The sequence below is a fragment of the Podarcis filfolensis genome (assembly GCF_964270895.1).
Source record: "Podarcis filfolensis genome assembly, chromosome: 13".
NCBI lineage: Eukaryota > Metazoa > Chordata > Lepidosauria > Squamata > Lacertidae > Podarcis > Podarcis filfolensis.
The window spans coordinates 5,949,592-5,966,187 of record NC_139615.1 but is presented as its reverse complement, the minus strand read 5'-3'; the positions used below and the strand labels follow the sequence as shown (position 1 = coordinate 5,966,187).

At 46.5% G+C, this 16,596-nt stretch overlaps 1 protein-coding gene across 2 annotated transcripts in view; it reads right to left on the bottom strand.

Annotated features, from left to right (window-relative positions):
* IPO4 (importin 4) overlaps positions 1-16,596 on the bottom strand; it is a 50,892-nt gene that overhangs the window by 30,176 nt on the left and 4,120 nt on the right. For both annotated transcript variants that reach the window (XM_083580829.1, XM_083580828.1), the window contains 12 exons: positions 15,760-15,846; positions 15,196-15,275; positions 15,010-15,051; positions 14,338-14,467; positions 13,048-13,227; positions 11,786-11,851; positions 10,861-10,962; positions 10,655-10,738; positions 9,224-9,385; positions 6,261-6,314; positions 5,363-5,472; positions 492-600 (listed from right to left, as the gene is read on the bottom strand). In XM_083580829.1, coding sequence (XP_083436955.1) covers positions 492-600; positions 5,363-5,472; positions 6,261-6,314; positions 9,224-9,385; positions 10,655-10,738; positions 10,861-10,962; positions 11,786-11,851; positions 13,048-13,227; positions 14,338-14,467; positions 15,010-15,051; positions 15,196-15,275; positions 15,760-15,846 — 1,206 coding nt within the window. The remainder of the gene's footprint in view (positions 1-491; positions 601-5,362; positions 5,473-6,260; positions 6,315-9,223; positions 9,386-10,654; positions 10,739-10,860; positions 10,963-11,785; positions 11,852-13,047; positions 13,228-14,337; positions 14,468-15,009; positions 15,052-15,195; positions 15,276-15,759; positions 15,847-16,596) is intronic.

Below are 16,596 nucleotides of genomic sequence, written 5' to 3'. Positions count from 1 at the left end.
TACAGCATTTTATTCAGCATAGTTCAGGGACAGAGGAAAACATGTCTGCTTCCCTTCGTCTCCAGCAAAACAGCAGTACAGTGGTACCTCGGGTTAAGTACTTAATTCGTTCCAGAGGTCCATTCTTAACCTGAAACTGTTCTTAACCTGAAGCACCACTTTAGCTAACGGGGCCTCCCGCTGCGCGATTTCTGTTCTCAGCCTGAAGCAAAGTTCTTAACCTGAAGCACTATTTCTGGGTTAGCGGAGTCTATAACCTGAAGCGTATGTAACCCGAGGTACCACTGTATAGCAAAAGCAACATGCAGTGGAAGTTCCCAGCAGACTGTGCTGGAAGTAAACAGGCATGTGATGCACAACAGTCATGCCTGACCCTTTTAAGGCGGAATAGAACTATATCCTAACAGGCCAAGGGAGACTGGTGGGGTCCTGCTTGCCCTGAGCTCCTCCGATCCCGGCCCCCTACCCAGTGATCCCCGAACGTGACTCACCTGCAGGTTCTCAGAGAACTGGCCCAGGGCAAAAAGGGCCGCATTCCGCACCACCTGGCTCTCGTCTGACAGCGCCCGGCACACCACTTGCAGCATGGGCTGCAGGTGCCTGAAAGGGGACGGTTAGTTCAAGGTTAGTATTGGTTTGCTCAAGTGTCAGCTGAGATCTGCTTTGAGGCTCAAATACAGTGGTACCTCGGGTTAAGAACTTTATTCGTTCCGGAGGTCTGTTCTTAACGTGAAACTGTTCTCAACCTGAGATACCACTTTAGCTAATGGGACCTCCCACTGCCGCCACACCACCACCACCGCGCAATTTCTGTTCTCCTCCTGAAGCAAAGTTCTTAACCCGAGGTACTATTTCTGGGTTAGCAGAGTCTGTAACCTGAAGCGTATGTAACCTGAGGTACCACTGTACACACACACACACACACACACACAGAGAGAGAGAGAGAGAGTGTCAGGAATTCAGCCTACACTCGAGTAGGACCCTGGCAGAGACACATGCCCGACTGGCGTGTTCTCTCCCTCCTGGTCAATCGTTCGGGAGCTTCATAAGCTTTCTTCAGCTCGAACATCACAGCGACCGATGCCAACTGACACCGGCACACTTAGGGCATCATGCGCGTGACAGACCTCAGCAACTCAGCATTTTGGCTAATCTACTTTATTTACATATAAACACACACACACAGAGCACTGCAACATGGCTCCCTATCTCTCTGGCATCAGACAGCAAAGAGAGAAAAAAACCAAAGGACAATAGTTCCACTTCACGGAACACAGTAACACAAACCTCCTGTCTCCATCACTTCCCACTCTATGGAGTCAAAACATACACCGTCATGTGATAGACAAAAATCCCATGACTGCAATCACAGAGCAGGAATTCTAACAGGGAGATCTGTGGCAGTCCAGAATCAGACAGAGCAGCACTAGCACAGGGCAGGCTATCTGAATTTCAGAAGAAGAGTGAGAGGAAGCGTAAATCCCCACCACACACGATTCCCCCCCCCCAAAAGTGGCAGTTAACAGTGGCAGTGAGTTCCACAGTTTAACCATGCACTGTGTAAAGAAGTACTTTCTTGTGAACAGTTGCATATGTACCGTTCTTTCATATGGGGTGGACCTGTAAAAGGGTAAAAGAGTATTGGGAAATAATTTATAATGAATTGGGGGGGGGGGGAATTAAAAGTACTTTTCCAAAAAACAACCCCAGACTCCTTTTTGTTGGGGATCAGACGGAAATTCCCAGGTGTCCAAAAAAAATACTGTGTGCCACTACTGCAGCCCGTGTTTTGTTAACCCAAAAATGGAAAATGAGAGAGGTCCCAGCTAAAGAAGAATGGCAACTGAAGGAATATGCACAACTCACAGACTTAACATATAAGAGAACAAGAAGAACATACATTTAAAGAAGATTGGAAAACGTTTATTGAATATATGGGGGGGGGGAATTGTGTACACTTGAAAACGTTGGCAGCATTAAGATAAATTCAACAGTGTAAATAGGTTTTGAGGGATGTAATAATGGTATACCGAATGGTTTAGTTTATGTAAAATATGCAGAGATTTATGATATGCAATATGAACCATAGAAAGAGAAGAAGGGAAGTGACTGATATTTTAAGGATGTTTAAATGAATATTCTAAATTGTAAAACAGAAAATTTAATAAAAAATTATTTATATATAGAAAAAGTACTTTCTTTTAAATGCCTGTCCTGATAAGCCCCCAACATTCAGTTTTGCTTGGGGGCCCAGCGTGTTACGAGAGAGGGAGAAAAACTTCCCTCCTTTCCCGCTCTCTCTCTCTGTATGCCACGTGTACCGTATTTCTCGCTCCATAAGGCGCACCTGACCTTAAGACGCACCTAGTTTTCAGAGGAGGAAAACAGGGAAGAAATATTCTGAATCAAATGTTGTACTAAACTATTTAATAAACTACTGCTATATCAGAGTGAGACTGAGAGGGACAGGAGCTATATGTTTGTTTAGTGTGCACGCTCAAGTAGCCAGCAGATCAGGTGAGACGCTGGGGGATTTGCGTAATTTTTCCTTCTCCCTCATCCTATGCCCTCCCATCCCCAGCAACCTTCCTATTTTACCTCCTGACTTTCACTGCGCTTGTGGCTCAGAGCTCGAGGTTCTTTTGCTGCTGGTTGCTTAAATTTTATCCTTCCCGATCCAACCCCTCCTGTGCCCTGCCGTCCCTCTGCAGCCTCACTGCTCTGTTTAGGGAGCGCGCGGACCTTTGCTAGCTTAGGCTGCTGCAGCTGTTGCTGGCTACGCACCGCTTTTAAAAGCGCCTGCTAGCTTTGAATTGCCTGCCTCCTCCCAGCTCGCTGTAAAGCAAGCAAAGGGAGGTATAGGTGCAATTTATTCTGAACAAAAAGCAAAATTGATTGTAAATAATGTGGTTACTGAAGAGTTTGCTATTGAAAAAGGGACACGACAGGGGTGCCCAATGTCCCCATTACTTTTTATATCTGTCTTGGAGGTTTTATTAAACATGATCAGAGGGGACCAGCTGGTTAAAGGGATTCAGGTCGGAGCTAAACAATACAAACTGAGAGCGTTTGCAGATGATCTAGTATTAACTTTACAAGAGCCAGACACTAGTACGAGAAGAGTTTTAGAGCTAATACAAGTATTTGGTCAAATAGCAGGTTTTAAGTTGAACAAACAGAAAACGAAAGTACTGGATAAAAATCTAACAGTTGCTGAAAGAGAGAAGTTTCAGAGTGAAACTGGTTTAATAGTAGCAAAGAAAGTGAAATACCTGGGGATTAATTTGACATCTAAGAATGTGAACTTATTTAAAGACAATTATGAGAAATGTTGGACAGAAGTTAAGAAAGATTTAGAAATATGGTCAAATTTGAGACTTTCCTTGTTAGGCCGAATTGCTGTTATTAAGATGAATGTTTTGCCGAGAATGTTGTTTTTGTTTCAAACATTGCAGATTGTGGATAAAATGGATTGTTTCAAGAGGTGGCAGAAAGACATATCTAGATTTGTCTGGCAGGGCAAAAAACCCAGAATAAAATTCAAGATACTAACTGATGCAAAAGAAAGAGGGGGGTTTGCCCTGCCGGACTTAAAATTGTATTATGAATCAGCGGCTTTTTGCTGGCTGAAAAACTGGCTGCTTCTTGAAAACACAGACATTTTGGATTTGGAAGGGTTCAATAACAGGTTTGGCTGGCATGCATATATATGGTATGACAAGGTTAAAATTCACCAAGGTTTCAAAAACCATATTGTCAGGAAAGCACTATGTAATGTTTGGATTCAATATAAAGATTTGTTGGAAAACAAAACCCCTAGGTGGTTGTCACCAATGGAAGCTAAGGAAGTGAAAAAACGTAATATGGAATCAAAATGGCCAAAATATTGGGAAATTATAGAACAAGAGGAGGGAAAAGTAAAATTGCAGAGCTATGAGAAACTGAAGCCAAAAGTAAGAGATTGGCTTCATTATTACCAAATAAATGAAGTTTTCAAACAGGACAGGAAAATTGGTTTCCAGGTGGAGAGGTCAAAATTAGAAACAGAACTGTTGGAACCCAATACTAAGAATTTGTCAAGAATGTATAACTTGCTGTTGAAATGGAATACACAGGATGAGACGGTTAGATCAGCCATGATTAAATGGGCACAAGACATTGGTCATGACATTATGTTTGCTGACTGGGAACAGTTATGGACTACCGTATAAAGTTTACGGCATGTAATGCCTTAAGAGAGAACATTATGAAAATGATGTATAGGTGGTACATGACCCCAGTCAAGCTTGCAAAAATTTATCATACGCCCAATAATAAATGCTGGAAATGTAAGGAAACTGAAGGTACTTTCTACCACCTTTGGTGGACGTGCCCAAGGATCAAGGCCTTCTGGGAAATGATCTACAATGAAATTAAGAAGGTACTTAAGTGTACCTTTCATAAGAAACCAGAGGCCTTCCTCCTGGGCATGGTAGGCCAATTGGTGTCAAGGAAAGATAGGACGTTTTTTATGTATGCTACAACAGCAGCAAGAGTTCTTTTAGCAAAGTATTGGAAGACGCAAGAACTACCCACGCTGGAAGAGTGGCAGACGAAAGTGACTGATTATATGGGACTGGCTGGCAGAATCCGTGACCAAGGGAAAGAGACGGTGGAAGAAGATTGGAAGAAATTTAAAGTTTATCTTAAGAACTGTTGTAAAATTAATGAGTGCTAAAATGTCATGGGTAATGTAAAACAGAATTGCAGTGATAAATAATTGGGTAAGAGGAAAAAGATTAGAAATTGAATTACAAGTATTGAATTTAGGGGTTGCTGGGAAAATTTAAAACAGGGATGCAGAAAAGGGAGGTATGGGGAAGTCGTTGAAACAAGGTTCAAGAAAGAGAGGTTAAGAAATTATATGTGTTTACATGTTTGTTTGTTTATGTGTTATGTCGTTAATTGTTAGTTGTTTTGTGTTTTAATATATGTTGTAAAACCAATAAAAATCTATTATAAAAAAAAAAGTAAAGCAAGCAAAGGGAGAACCGTGCAAAGCGGGACTGAAGCCCTATAAGTGGCTCTCGCTTTGCTTGAGTGACGGGAGCCATGGCTCCGGCCCAGTGCATCCGCTCCATAAGACGCACAGGCATTTTCCCTTTGTTTTTAGAAGGAAAAAAGTGTGTCTTATGGAGCGAAAAATACAGTAATTTTCACAGATCTCTGTATCCAATCTCCTTTAACACGCCTTTTCTCTAAACCGAAAAGCCGGGGAGGCAAACCCCAACAGTTGAGAGGAAACAGCAAAACACACCGCAAGAAACCAGCAGGAGCCTCAGCGGCAAGGCAGCCCCCAAAAATGTCACCCCGCAGTACATACTTGTGTCGGATGTGATCCCCGCAGCCTTCGGCCAGGACCGCCAAGCACATCAGGCCAGCTTTGCGGTGGTAAGGGTTCGTGCTCAGAAGTGCCGGCTCCATCAGAGGCGTCTGGGGAGGAGGAAGACGCGAGTTTTAAAAAACCGCCTCAAAATTCTGCCCTTTTTATTTCCAATTCCTCTCTCTCTATATATTTTATTAGCAAAAACATACGTAACAAACAAAAAGAAAAGGCGTACATAAAAAAGGAAAAAGATAAAGATAAAGTAGTCTTACAACAGGCATAGGCAAACTCGGCCCTCCAGATGTTTTTGGGACTACAACTCCCATCATCCCTAGCTAACAGGACCAGTGGTCAGGGATGATGGGAATTGTAGTCTCAAAACTTCTGGAGAGCGTGTTTGCCTATCTCTGTCTTACAATAATTGTCCTTATACTGACCTAGATCTTGACTCATGTATAATGAAATTATTAAGAAATCTTAAGATTTATATACTAATGCAGTTATACAATGCAATATCTAAAAGAAGAATAAAACAAAAGGGGGGGGGGGGAAATCACGGCTAAGTCAAAATAACAGCCTGGACAATATAAATACCTATCTATTGATAAGTAATACTGAATATAGTTCAGACCAATGTTGGTGTTGTTTACACATTATAACTTTCGTTTTGGGTTGAATCCTTTTTCAATTTATTGTGTTGTTGACTTCCTTCTACCTCATTACGGTTTCAGTTTGAGTATTCCTATTTTTTTACCCTGTATTTGATTAATTATCCTCAACTTGGAATGAAGAGAAAGTATTTTGCCATCTGCGAAATTACTCAAAACACAGCCAAGCCTTGTTGTTGGAACCTTGTTTTCCAATTCCACTCTTAACGTTGCCAGGAACAACTCACCAGCTGGGGGAACAGCTTCTCCGGGGGAAGGTGCAGTGCCAGCATGTCCACCACCTGTTTTGAGGAGAGACAGGGACGTGCATGAGAAGAGGGGGGTGCTGGGAGAGAAAGGAGGACAAGGGGTCTCTCCTGAGAGGGCAAGGCAGGATCAGACTCAGGAGGGAGAAGCCCGAGGCATGCTGGGAGGCCAGAGCGAGCCCAGGGAATTCTGGGATTGAACGTGGAAGAAGCATGTTGGCCCACTGAAGGGAGAAGCCCGAAGCATGCTGGGAGGCCAGAGCGAGCCCAGGGAATTCTGGGATTGAACGTGGAAGAAGCACGCCGTCCACTGAAGGGAGAAGCCCAAGGCATGCTGGGAGGCCAGAGAGAACCCAGGGAATTCTGGGATTGAATGTGGAAGAGGCATGCCGCCCGCTGAAGGGAGAAGCCCAAGGCATGCTGGGAGGCCAGAGCGAGCCCAGGGAATTCTGGGATTGAACATGGAAGAAGCATGTTGGCCCACTGAAGGGAGAAGCCCGAGGCATGCTGGGAGGCCAGAGCGAGCCCAGGGAATTCTGGGATTGAACGTGGAAGAGGCATGCCGCTCACTGAAAGGAGAAGCCCAAGGCATGCTGGGAGGCCAGAGCGAGCCCAGGGAATTCTGGGATTGAATGTGGAAGAGGCACGCCGCCCACTGAAGGCAGAAGCCCGAGGCATGCTGGGAGGCCAGTGAGCCCAGGGAATTCTGGGATTGAACGTGGAAGAGGCACGCCGCCCACTGAAGGCAGAAGCCCGAGGCATGCTGGGGGGCCAGAGAGAACCCAGGGAATTCTGGGATTGAATGTGGAAGAGGCATGCCGCCCACTGAAGGGAGAACCCCAAGGCATGCTGGGACTTGGTCCGAAACCAAGAGGCATGTACTTGTCAAAGAGAAGGTAAAGGTAAAGGGACCCCTGACCATTAGGTCCAGTCGCGGACGTCTCTGGGGTTTACTGGCCGAGGGAGCCGGCGTACAGCTTCCAGGTCATGTGGCCAGCATGACTAAGCCGCTTCAGGCAAACCAGAACAGCGCACGGAAACGCCGTTTACCTTCCCGCCAGAGCGGTACCTATTTATCTCCTTGCAATTTGACGTGCTTTCGAACTGCTAGGTTGGCAGGAGCAGGGACCGAGCAACGGGAGCTCACCCGGTTGGGGGATTCGAACCGCTGACCTTCTGATCAGCAAGCTCTAGGCTCTGTGGTTTAACCCACAGCGCCACCCGCGTCAAAGCTGGCAGCAAATCGCATTGCCAAAGTTGGAGATTGTTAGTACAGTGGTTCCTTGGTTCTCGAATGGCTTGGCTCCTGAAAAAATCGGCTCCCGAACGCCGCAAACCCGGAAGCGAGTGTTCCGGTTTGCAAACGTTTTTTGGAAGCCGAACGTCCAACGCGACTTCCGCTTGAGTGCAGGAAGTTCCCGCAGCCAATCGGAAGCCGCGCCTTGGTTTTCGGACAGTTCCGGGAGTCGAACTGACTCCCGGAACGGATTAACTTCAAGAACCAAGGTACCAGTGTGCAAACATAAATCTTCGCAGACTTGGCTGAACGTCAGGCCTAATGGGCACAGCAGCACATCCCCAGGAGGTATGGTCTAACGAATCCGTTTCCAAGACGGAAAATCCCCGCTTCCCACAGCTGTCTTAAGTGCCCTCCTTTCCGGAGCTTTTTCCAAGCAATCTGAGACTATGGCCTGCCACTGCCCTGCCCATTTCAGCTCTCTTCTGGTTCTGGGAGACCATCAGAGAGACCAGCTTGTTGCAGCAGGAGAGGGAGATATCCATGGCTCTTCACCAGCCTGTTCCATCTCTGCCTCTTGGCCTCCCTTCCTCTCCTGCTTCAGCTTCTACCTCTGATTCTGCACTTCTTTCTGCCACAGACTCCCCCAGCTCACTAAGCCCTGTCGCCTCTCCGGTTTCCAACACCTTCTCTTCCCAGTCTGCTCCCTCTTTTCCCTATGACCGCGCATTGGTCCCTTACCTTTCCCGCCCCAACCTGGCCACAGTGATCCATGCGACGGTCACCTCCAGGCTTGACTACTGTAATTCGCTCTACGCGGGGCTGCCCTTGAAGCTGTCCCAGAAACTACAGTGGATGCAGAATGCTGCAGCAAGGCTCCTCACGGGGTCTCTACCATGGGAGCATATTCACCCAGTGCTTTTCCAGCTGCACTGGCTCCCGGTGGAGTACAGGGTCAGATTTAAGGTGCTGCTTTTGACCTTTAAAGCCCTTCACGGCCTAGGACCCTCGTACCTACGGGACCGCCTCTCCCGGTATGCCCCACGGAGAGCCTCAAGGTCCATAAATAGCAACACCCTAGAGGTCCCGGGCCCTAAGGAAGTTAGATTAGCTTCAACCAGAGCCAGGGTCTTTTCAACACTGGCTCCTGCCTGGTGGAACGCTCTGCCTCATGAGACCAGGGCCCTGCAGGATCTGATTTCTTTCCGCAGGGCCTGTAAGACAGAGTTGTTCCGCCTGGCCTTTGGCTTGGAGCCAATTTGATTCCCTCCCCCTCTTTCTTTTTCCTTTCTCCTCCTGTGATGAGGCTGAATTTTAATATTTTAATGTTTCAATATTTCAATGTTGTATTTTAATCTTGTTTTTAAGTTGTATTCATTCAACTTGTTTTTATTATTGCTTGTTAGCCGCCCTGAGCCCGGCCTTGGCTGGTGAGGGCTGGGCATAAATAAAAATTATTATTATTATTATTATTATTATTATTATTATTATTATTATTGTCGTCCCACCACTGCTCCCTGGGCTCTGAGCCTTCTTCCCTTGGCGGTTCCCCAGCTGGTTACCCCCACCATCCTTCTGCATCCAACCAGGACACCTCAGCGGCAAAACAAGGCCAGACGGGGGTCCCAAGAGAGACAGGGAAATATTATGCTCAGGAGGCAAGGCCAGGATCATGCTGGGACCGAAGAAGCCGTCACCCACGGAGGACCTGGGCTGCAAAGTGCTTGGGAGTCTGGACTTCGGCCCTGTCCTCGATGTCCTCCTCTGTCTGCTCGTCCTCTGCGTCCATCTGGCCCGGCGGCGGCTCCGCACTCATGATGGGGAACAAGGCGTTCAGGATGGGAGAGAGGAGCTTGTGCTTCAGGATAGCCTGGGCAGAGAGGAGGAAGGAGTGATTTTTTTCCCCTCCTTCCAATAAAGTACAGCAGAGAAGTTGTCCAAATATAGACAGTTAACCTATTAAACCTCACAATCATTTCATAATTATCGGTCTGTGTATTTCTAATAGAATAACCACATCAGTCATTTTTGATGTAGCTGTAAAAACTACTCTGAAAATGTATGATTCCAAAAAGGAAACCTTCACCTGGTTGTAAATGCCGTATTTTTCGCTCCATAAGACGTACTTTTCCCCTCCTAAAAAGTAAGGGGAAATGTGTGTGTGTCTTATGGACCGAATGCAGGCGGGAGGCAGGCGGGAAAAGCCCCCAAGAGCCGCACACACGCTCTGCGCGACTCTTACGAGCTTTTCCCCGAGGAGGGAGAAGGGCGGCCCGGAAAGTTGTAGTTTCCGGGTCTTGGCTGGCTTTTGCAGGAGGTGGAGGAATGGACAGAGGGCAGCTTAGCTGCGCACAGCCTCTTCCTGGCATGGGGGGCCTTCATCCTGCTGCCTGGGAGAGGCTCCGGCGGCTATCCCAGAAGCCAGAACAGCAAGAGGCTATCCCAGAAGCCAGAACCCTCTTGCTGTTCTGGCTTCTGGGATTCAGAATATTTTTTTTTCTTGTTTTCCTCCTCCAAAAACTTTGTTGTTGTTGTTTAGTCGTGTCCGACTCTTCGTGACCCCATGGACCTGAGCACGCCAGGCACCTCTGTCCTCCACTGCCTCCCGCAGCTTGGTCAGACTCATGCTGGTAACCTCGAAAACACTATCCAACCATCTCGTCCTCTGTCGTTCCCTTCTCCTTGCGCCCTCCATCTTTCCCAACATCAGGGTCTTCTCCAGGGAGTCTTCTCTTCTCATGAGAAAACTAGGTGCGTCTTATTGTCTGGTGCGTCTTATAGAGCGAAAAATACGGTATTAAGAAGATACGGCAGGAATGAGCCTTCTTGTAATAATAATAATGATTTAAATCAAGTCTTACTGACGAGTGATTTAATTCGTGATTTAAATTGATTTGGTTTAAATCAAATCCACCCTGGCCGGAAGCAGGACTGAGCCCATGCACCAGCTGTGGGTGGGACCACCCTCCTGCCAATCGCCCAGTATCGCCATGACACCAGGGGATTGACAGGGTGCCAGTCCCGCCCACTGCAGGGTCAGGGCACAGGCGAAGATCTGCTGGAAAAGTTCCCCCGCAGGGGTGGGGAAGGGGAGCAGGCAACCCAGGAAGAGTCACCCCGCTCTTTCGCTCACACTGACCTTGCCCTTAAGTTTGATGAGGAAGCTGATGCAAGACAAAGCCTTCACCCGGAGGTTGTCGCCCAGTGATTGGTTGGAGGCCACCTGGGAGCGAGGAAAGAGATTTGGGTCCACTGTTCCGAAGCTCAGTTCCGGCTCCAACCTGAAGGGGGAGCCAGAGCGTAGGGGAGGAAGGGGAGCCGGACCAGGCACATCCGCCCACTGACCTCCAGGCAGAAGCCAACGACCGCCGAGAGATGCTGCACGATGATGGACACTTCGGTCTCCATGAGCTCGTCGAAAACCTCCATCACTTCGCCAGCGTGGGTCTAAAAGGGTTGGGGAGTCATTGATATCTTGAGGATTTAAAATGAGTATTTTAAAGTGTAAAGCAGAAAATAAAAATTATATACAAAAAATAAAAATAAAAAGGTTGCGGAGTGAGCAGAAATGAGAGAGAAAGACAAATGAGAGACAAAGAAATGAGAGAGCTATTGAACGCCAAACGGACACACGGAGGCCACAAGGCCTGACATCTCGTTGTTTCAATATGTATTGCACTTTATGGCCACAACCTGAGGATGAAGGGCAGGTAAGAAAGAAGCAAGCAAACAAACGATTTTGGTACACAGGTCGTATGTACGAGATGAGCTCAGCTGCCTTACGCAGGGTCAGACCCCCGGGCCCAGGTAGTATCACAGAAGGAAGAGGAGGAGGAGGCGGAGGAGGAGGAGGATGAATTTTTTATCCCCTGCCCACCCCACTCTGGGCGGCTCCCAACAGAATATTGAAAACACAATAAAACAGGAACGTCCAAGAGTCTGCAATCTACTCACAATATAAAAAAACTGGCAGTGATCTACCCATTGTCGATGGACCAGAGTTGTTAAGCTTTTTTTAGGAAGCCAAAGTTGTTGAGCCCTGTTTTTAATGTTTGATTTTGGTGTTTTTATTATTATTCTGTTGGGAGCCGCTCAGAATGGCTGGGGAAACCCAGCCAGATGGGCAGGATGATGATGATAATGATAATAATAATAATAATAATAATAATAATAATAATAATAATTTATTATTATTCATCTCTGAAACACAGTGCAGCAAAGTGAATCTCTCTCTCTCTCTCTCACACACACACATACACAGAGCACCCACCTCATTAACAGAGATCAGTTCCCGGATGGCTGCAATCACCTTGGGCATCATGGAAGACATCAGATTCTGAGAGGGGAAGGGAGAGTAGGAGACAATCAAGAAACGAAACAGTGAATCCTTGTACAGTACACTGAAAAATAGCTAAAGAAATAGCAGCAGACCTAATGATACATTGGCAATAGATATTGGTCATAATATAGACATGGAAGCATGGGAACGATTGTGGAATAGGGATATAAAATTCACAGCATGTTATGGTCTAAGAGAAAATTATATGAAAATGATATATCAGTGGTATCTAAGACTGAGTAAATTAGCAAAAATGTATAAATCCAAATCAAATAAGTGCTGGGAATGTAAAGAGAAAGAAGGTTCTTTTTATCCTATGTGGCAGTCTTGTAGTAAGGTTAAAGCTTACTGGAAAATGATATATAATGAATTGGAAAGGATGTTTAAAATAACATTTGTAAAAAAAACCCCAGAAGCTTTCCTTTTGGGAATTATAGGGACAGAACTACTGAAACTGTATAGAAACTTATTCATGTATGTGACTACAGCGGCAAGAATGCTACTTGCCCCAAAATGGAAAGAAGCAGAAGTCCCAGCAAAGGAAGAATGGATATAAAAACTTGTGGAATATGCAGAAATGGCGAAACTTACTGGAAGAATAAGACATCAAAACAACAAACTTTTTTATAAAAGAACGGAAATGGTTTGTTGACTATTTACAGATAAACTGCAAAAGAACATTGGCAGCATTATTGTAATAACCTGCAGTTTTATAAGTGTATACCGTATTTTTTGCTCTATAAGACTCACTTTTTCCCTCCTAAAAAGTAAGGGGAAATGTGTGTGCGTCTTATGGAGCGAATGCAGGCTGCGCAGCTATCCCAGAAGCCAGAACAGCAAGACGGATCGCTGCTTTCACTGCGCAGCGATCCCTCTTGCTGTTCTGGCCTCTGGGATTCAGAATATTTTTTTTCTTGTTTTCCTCCTCCAAAAACTAGGTGCGTCTTGTGGTCTGGTGCGTCTTACAGAGCGAAAAATACGGGATATTTTTAAAAGATGAATAAATGAGCAAATTAAATGAATTAGGATATGCAGAAGATATTAAATATAAATTTAAGGAACCGCAGAAAGAGGGGGAAGGGAGTCGAGTTTTGAAATGTTAAAATGATTGTAAAAATAGTGAGATGGATAGATCTGAAAGCATCATTAATTATTATTATTTTTTTAAAAAGAAGAAATAGAGACGGACTCACCATCTCGTCGGAGCCCAGCACGGGGACCATGGTGCTGAGGCATCGCAAGGAGTAGTAGAGGGTGGCTGGCTGGTTGCGCTGGTTGAGCGTCTGGTGAAAGAGGCGCAGGAGTTCCTTGAAGTGCGGAGCGAACACCTCGGGGTCCAGTTCTAGGGCGGAATGCAGAAGCAGCAATCCCACCTGCGGCCAGAAGGGGGTGCAAAAGTCCTTTTTAGGGCTTATTATCGTATTTACTCGAGTCTCATGCGCCATCGAATCTAATGCGCGACTCCGTTTTCAGAACCTTGAATCCCCATCAAAAAAGTATTTGCTGGTGGATGCAAACGTGCTGTCGAACCTAATTTTCACATAATTTGGGGGGGAAAGGTGCGCATTAGATTCAAGTAAATACGGTATTATTATTTTAAGGAAATCTGAGAGCCGCTAGGTAAAGGTAAAGGGACCCCTGACCATTAGGCCCAGTCGTGACCGACTCTGGGGTTGCTGCGCTCATCTCGCTTTATTGGCCGAGGGAACCGGCGTACAACTTCCGGGTCCTGTGGCCAGCATGACTAAGCCGCTTTGTTTACCTTCCCATCGGAGCAGTACCTATTTATCTACTTGCACTTTGACGTGCTTTCAAACTGCTAGGTTGGCAGGAGCAGGGACCGAGCAATGGGAGCTCACTCCGTCGCGGGGATTTGAACCACCAACCTTCTGATCGACAAGTCCTAGGCTCTGTGGTTTAACCCACAGCGCCACCCGCGTCCCTTAGGTGCCGCTAGGAATGCCTAAATTCTACGGTGGGTTTTTCCCCGCTCAAAGGATACTTGATTCTTATTATTTTTACTACATTTTCATAGCCATCCTGTAACAGAAGCGCTCCAAGCAGCTCACAGGGGGGAAAAAGACACATAGAACATTAACTTTAAAAAATCATGAAACAATATAGTATACATTTTATTTTAAATGCCATTTTTGAAAAAAACACTAAATATGTGCCGATGTTTTCCCCATAGTCCAAACCTATTTCTAGATATCTATCTAGAAATGAATACATATACATGGAACTTCTTTTTAATGTTTGCCTTTATAGGTTTTACTACTCGATATTCTAGACTGTATTCTGTAAAACGCTTAAGAGGCCTCTTGCATTTGGCCAAGCGGGACCCAAATTTTGTTAAATAAACCAGCGTAAAGAGGTTAAGCAGAGCGCAACCTGCCTACAAACCAAGGCTGTCTCTGCCAGGTCCAAACCGAAGCTGAGAGAAGGAAGGAAGACCCATTGAACCCCGCCACCCCACCCCGTACCTCGCACTGGGTGGGGTCCTGTGAACGCGCGCCCCGCTGGACGAGCTGAAGCATCTGTGGCCATTTCTCCAGCTTCTCGTTCTTCAGAATGACGGCAGCCAGCTGGGCCAGACCTAGAGAGACCTTATGGCTGGAAAAGAAGGTATTGGGGGGCGGGGGGAGGAGAGAGGCTGAGAATGCGGGACTGGGAGCGGCCGCCGAGACCACATAACACCGGTCCTGAAGGACCTACAGTTGGCCCCAGTACGTTTCCGAGCACAATTCAAAGTGCTGGTGCTGACCTTGAAAGCCCTAAACGGCCTCAGTCCGGTATACCTGAAGGAGCATCTCCACCCCCATCGTTCAACTCGGTCCAGCTCCGAGGGCCTTCTGGCGGTTCCCTGGCTGCGAGAAGCCAAGTTACAGGGAACCAGGCACAGGGCCTTCTTGGTAGTGGCGCCCTCCCTGTGGAACGCCCTCCCACCAGATGTCAAAGAGAACACAACTACTAGACTTTTAGAAGACATCTGAAGGCAGCCCTGTTTAGGGAAGCTTTTAATGTTTAACAGACTATTGTATTTTAATATTTTGTTGGAAGCCGCCCAGAGTGGCTGGGGAAACCCAGCCAGATGGGCGGGGAATAAATAATAAATTATAATTATAATAATTATTATATTATAGATGAACACTCACTCTGTTTCCTTCTGCAGGGTGGACAGCACCAGCGTCTTGAGCCTGGAAGAGAGAAGATTTCAGGGTCGGGGTTAAATTTTAGCTTGGGAATAGGAGTGAGTTGTGAACCAGGAGCTGCTCCCAGTCAACCCCACACCCGTCTTTCCCTTCTACACTCCCCAGAATGCCTTCCTCCTCCTGACTTACATGTCTTGGTCGGCCGCACTGATCTTCCGCCAGTGTTTGGTTAGGCGCCTTCTCACCAACACGGCGGCAAACTGCCGGATCTGGGGGGGGGAGGAGACAAGAGGCAAATGGGAGAGGCCGGTGAGGACACAGGAGGAAGGGCGGTGAGGTGTGCAGACTGGCTTGCCCCCAAGATCCGCACTCCCTTTAAGGAGCTGCGCAGAGTGTGTGTGCGGCTCTTGGGGGCTTTTCTGTGAGGTGGGAGAAGGGACTGACAGTCTGCCCTTCTCCCTCATCGGGGAAAAGCCCCCAAGAGCCGCATACACGCTCTTTAAAGGGAGCACTGAGCAGCCTCCTGCCTGCATTCACTCCGTAAGACACACACACATTTCCCCTTACTTTTTAGGAGGGAAAAAGTGCGTCTTATGGAGCGAAAAATACGGTACTTAACCTGTGGTCTTCCGGGGGTTGTTGGACTCCCATTACTCCCAGCCAGCACACCCAATGGTTGGAGGTGGGGAGTTTGTAGTCCATGAAGGAACCCCCAGATTCCCCATCCCTGGGCTAAGCCCTGCAGGGTCTTACCTGCGGATTCTGAGAGCTGGACATCACCTGACAGAGGTGGGACAGTGCCAAAGGATGCTTCAGGGCCTCTTTCAACTGGGCTGTAGCCTGAAGAGGAAGAATGACAGAGTCGGAAGGGATCCCGGAGGGTCATCTAGACCAACCCGCTGCAAAATCCTGGCGGGCCGCCATCCCTGGGGGACTCAAACCACCAAAGTTCTGGTCAACAACCAGATACACTGACCCACTGCGTCACGACCTAAAGCTTCAGTTCAGTCACTGCAGAGTATAGCTGCGCCGTTTCTATTTTCATATATATAATTTTCATTACATTTTCAGTTTTACAATTTAGAACACTCCTTTAAGCATCCTTAAAATATCAGAGACTTCCCTTCTTCTCTTTCCATGGGGCATTTTGCATATCACAAACCCCTGCATATTTTACGTAAACTAAGCCATTCAGTATTCCATGATTACATCCATCAAAACTTAATTGACACTGCTGAGTTTATCTTAATGCTGCCCACATTTTCAAGTTTACACAGTTATTTCCCATATATCCTGTGAACTGCCCTGAGACCTCCGGCTGTAGGGCGGTATACAAATTTAATAAATAAGTAATAATATATTCAATAAACGTTTTCCAATCTTCTCTAAACGTATGTTCTTCCTGTGCTCTTATTCTGTATGTTAAGTCCGCAATCTGCGCATATTCCATCAGCTTAAGTTGCTATTCTTCTTTAGTTGGGACCTCACTTGTTTTCCATTTTGGGGCTAACAAAACATGGGGCACAGTAGTGGCGTACATAAATAACCATGCCATGTTATTTCTCATGCAGCATGGGTTTCTGCTATACC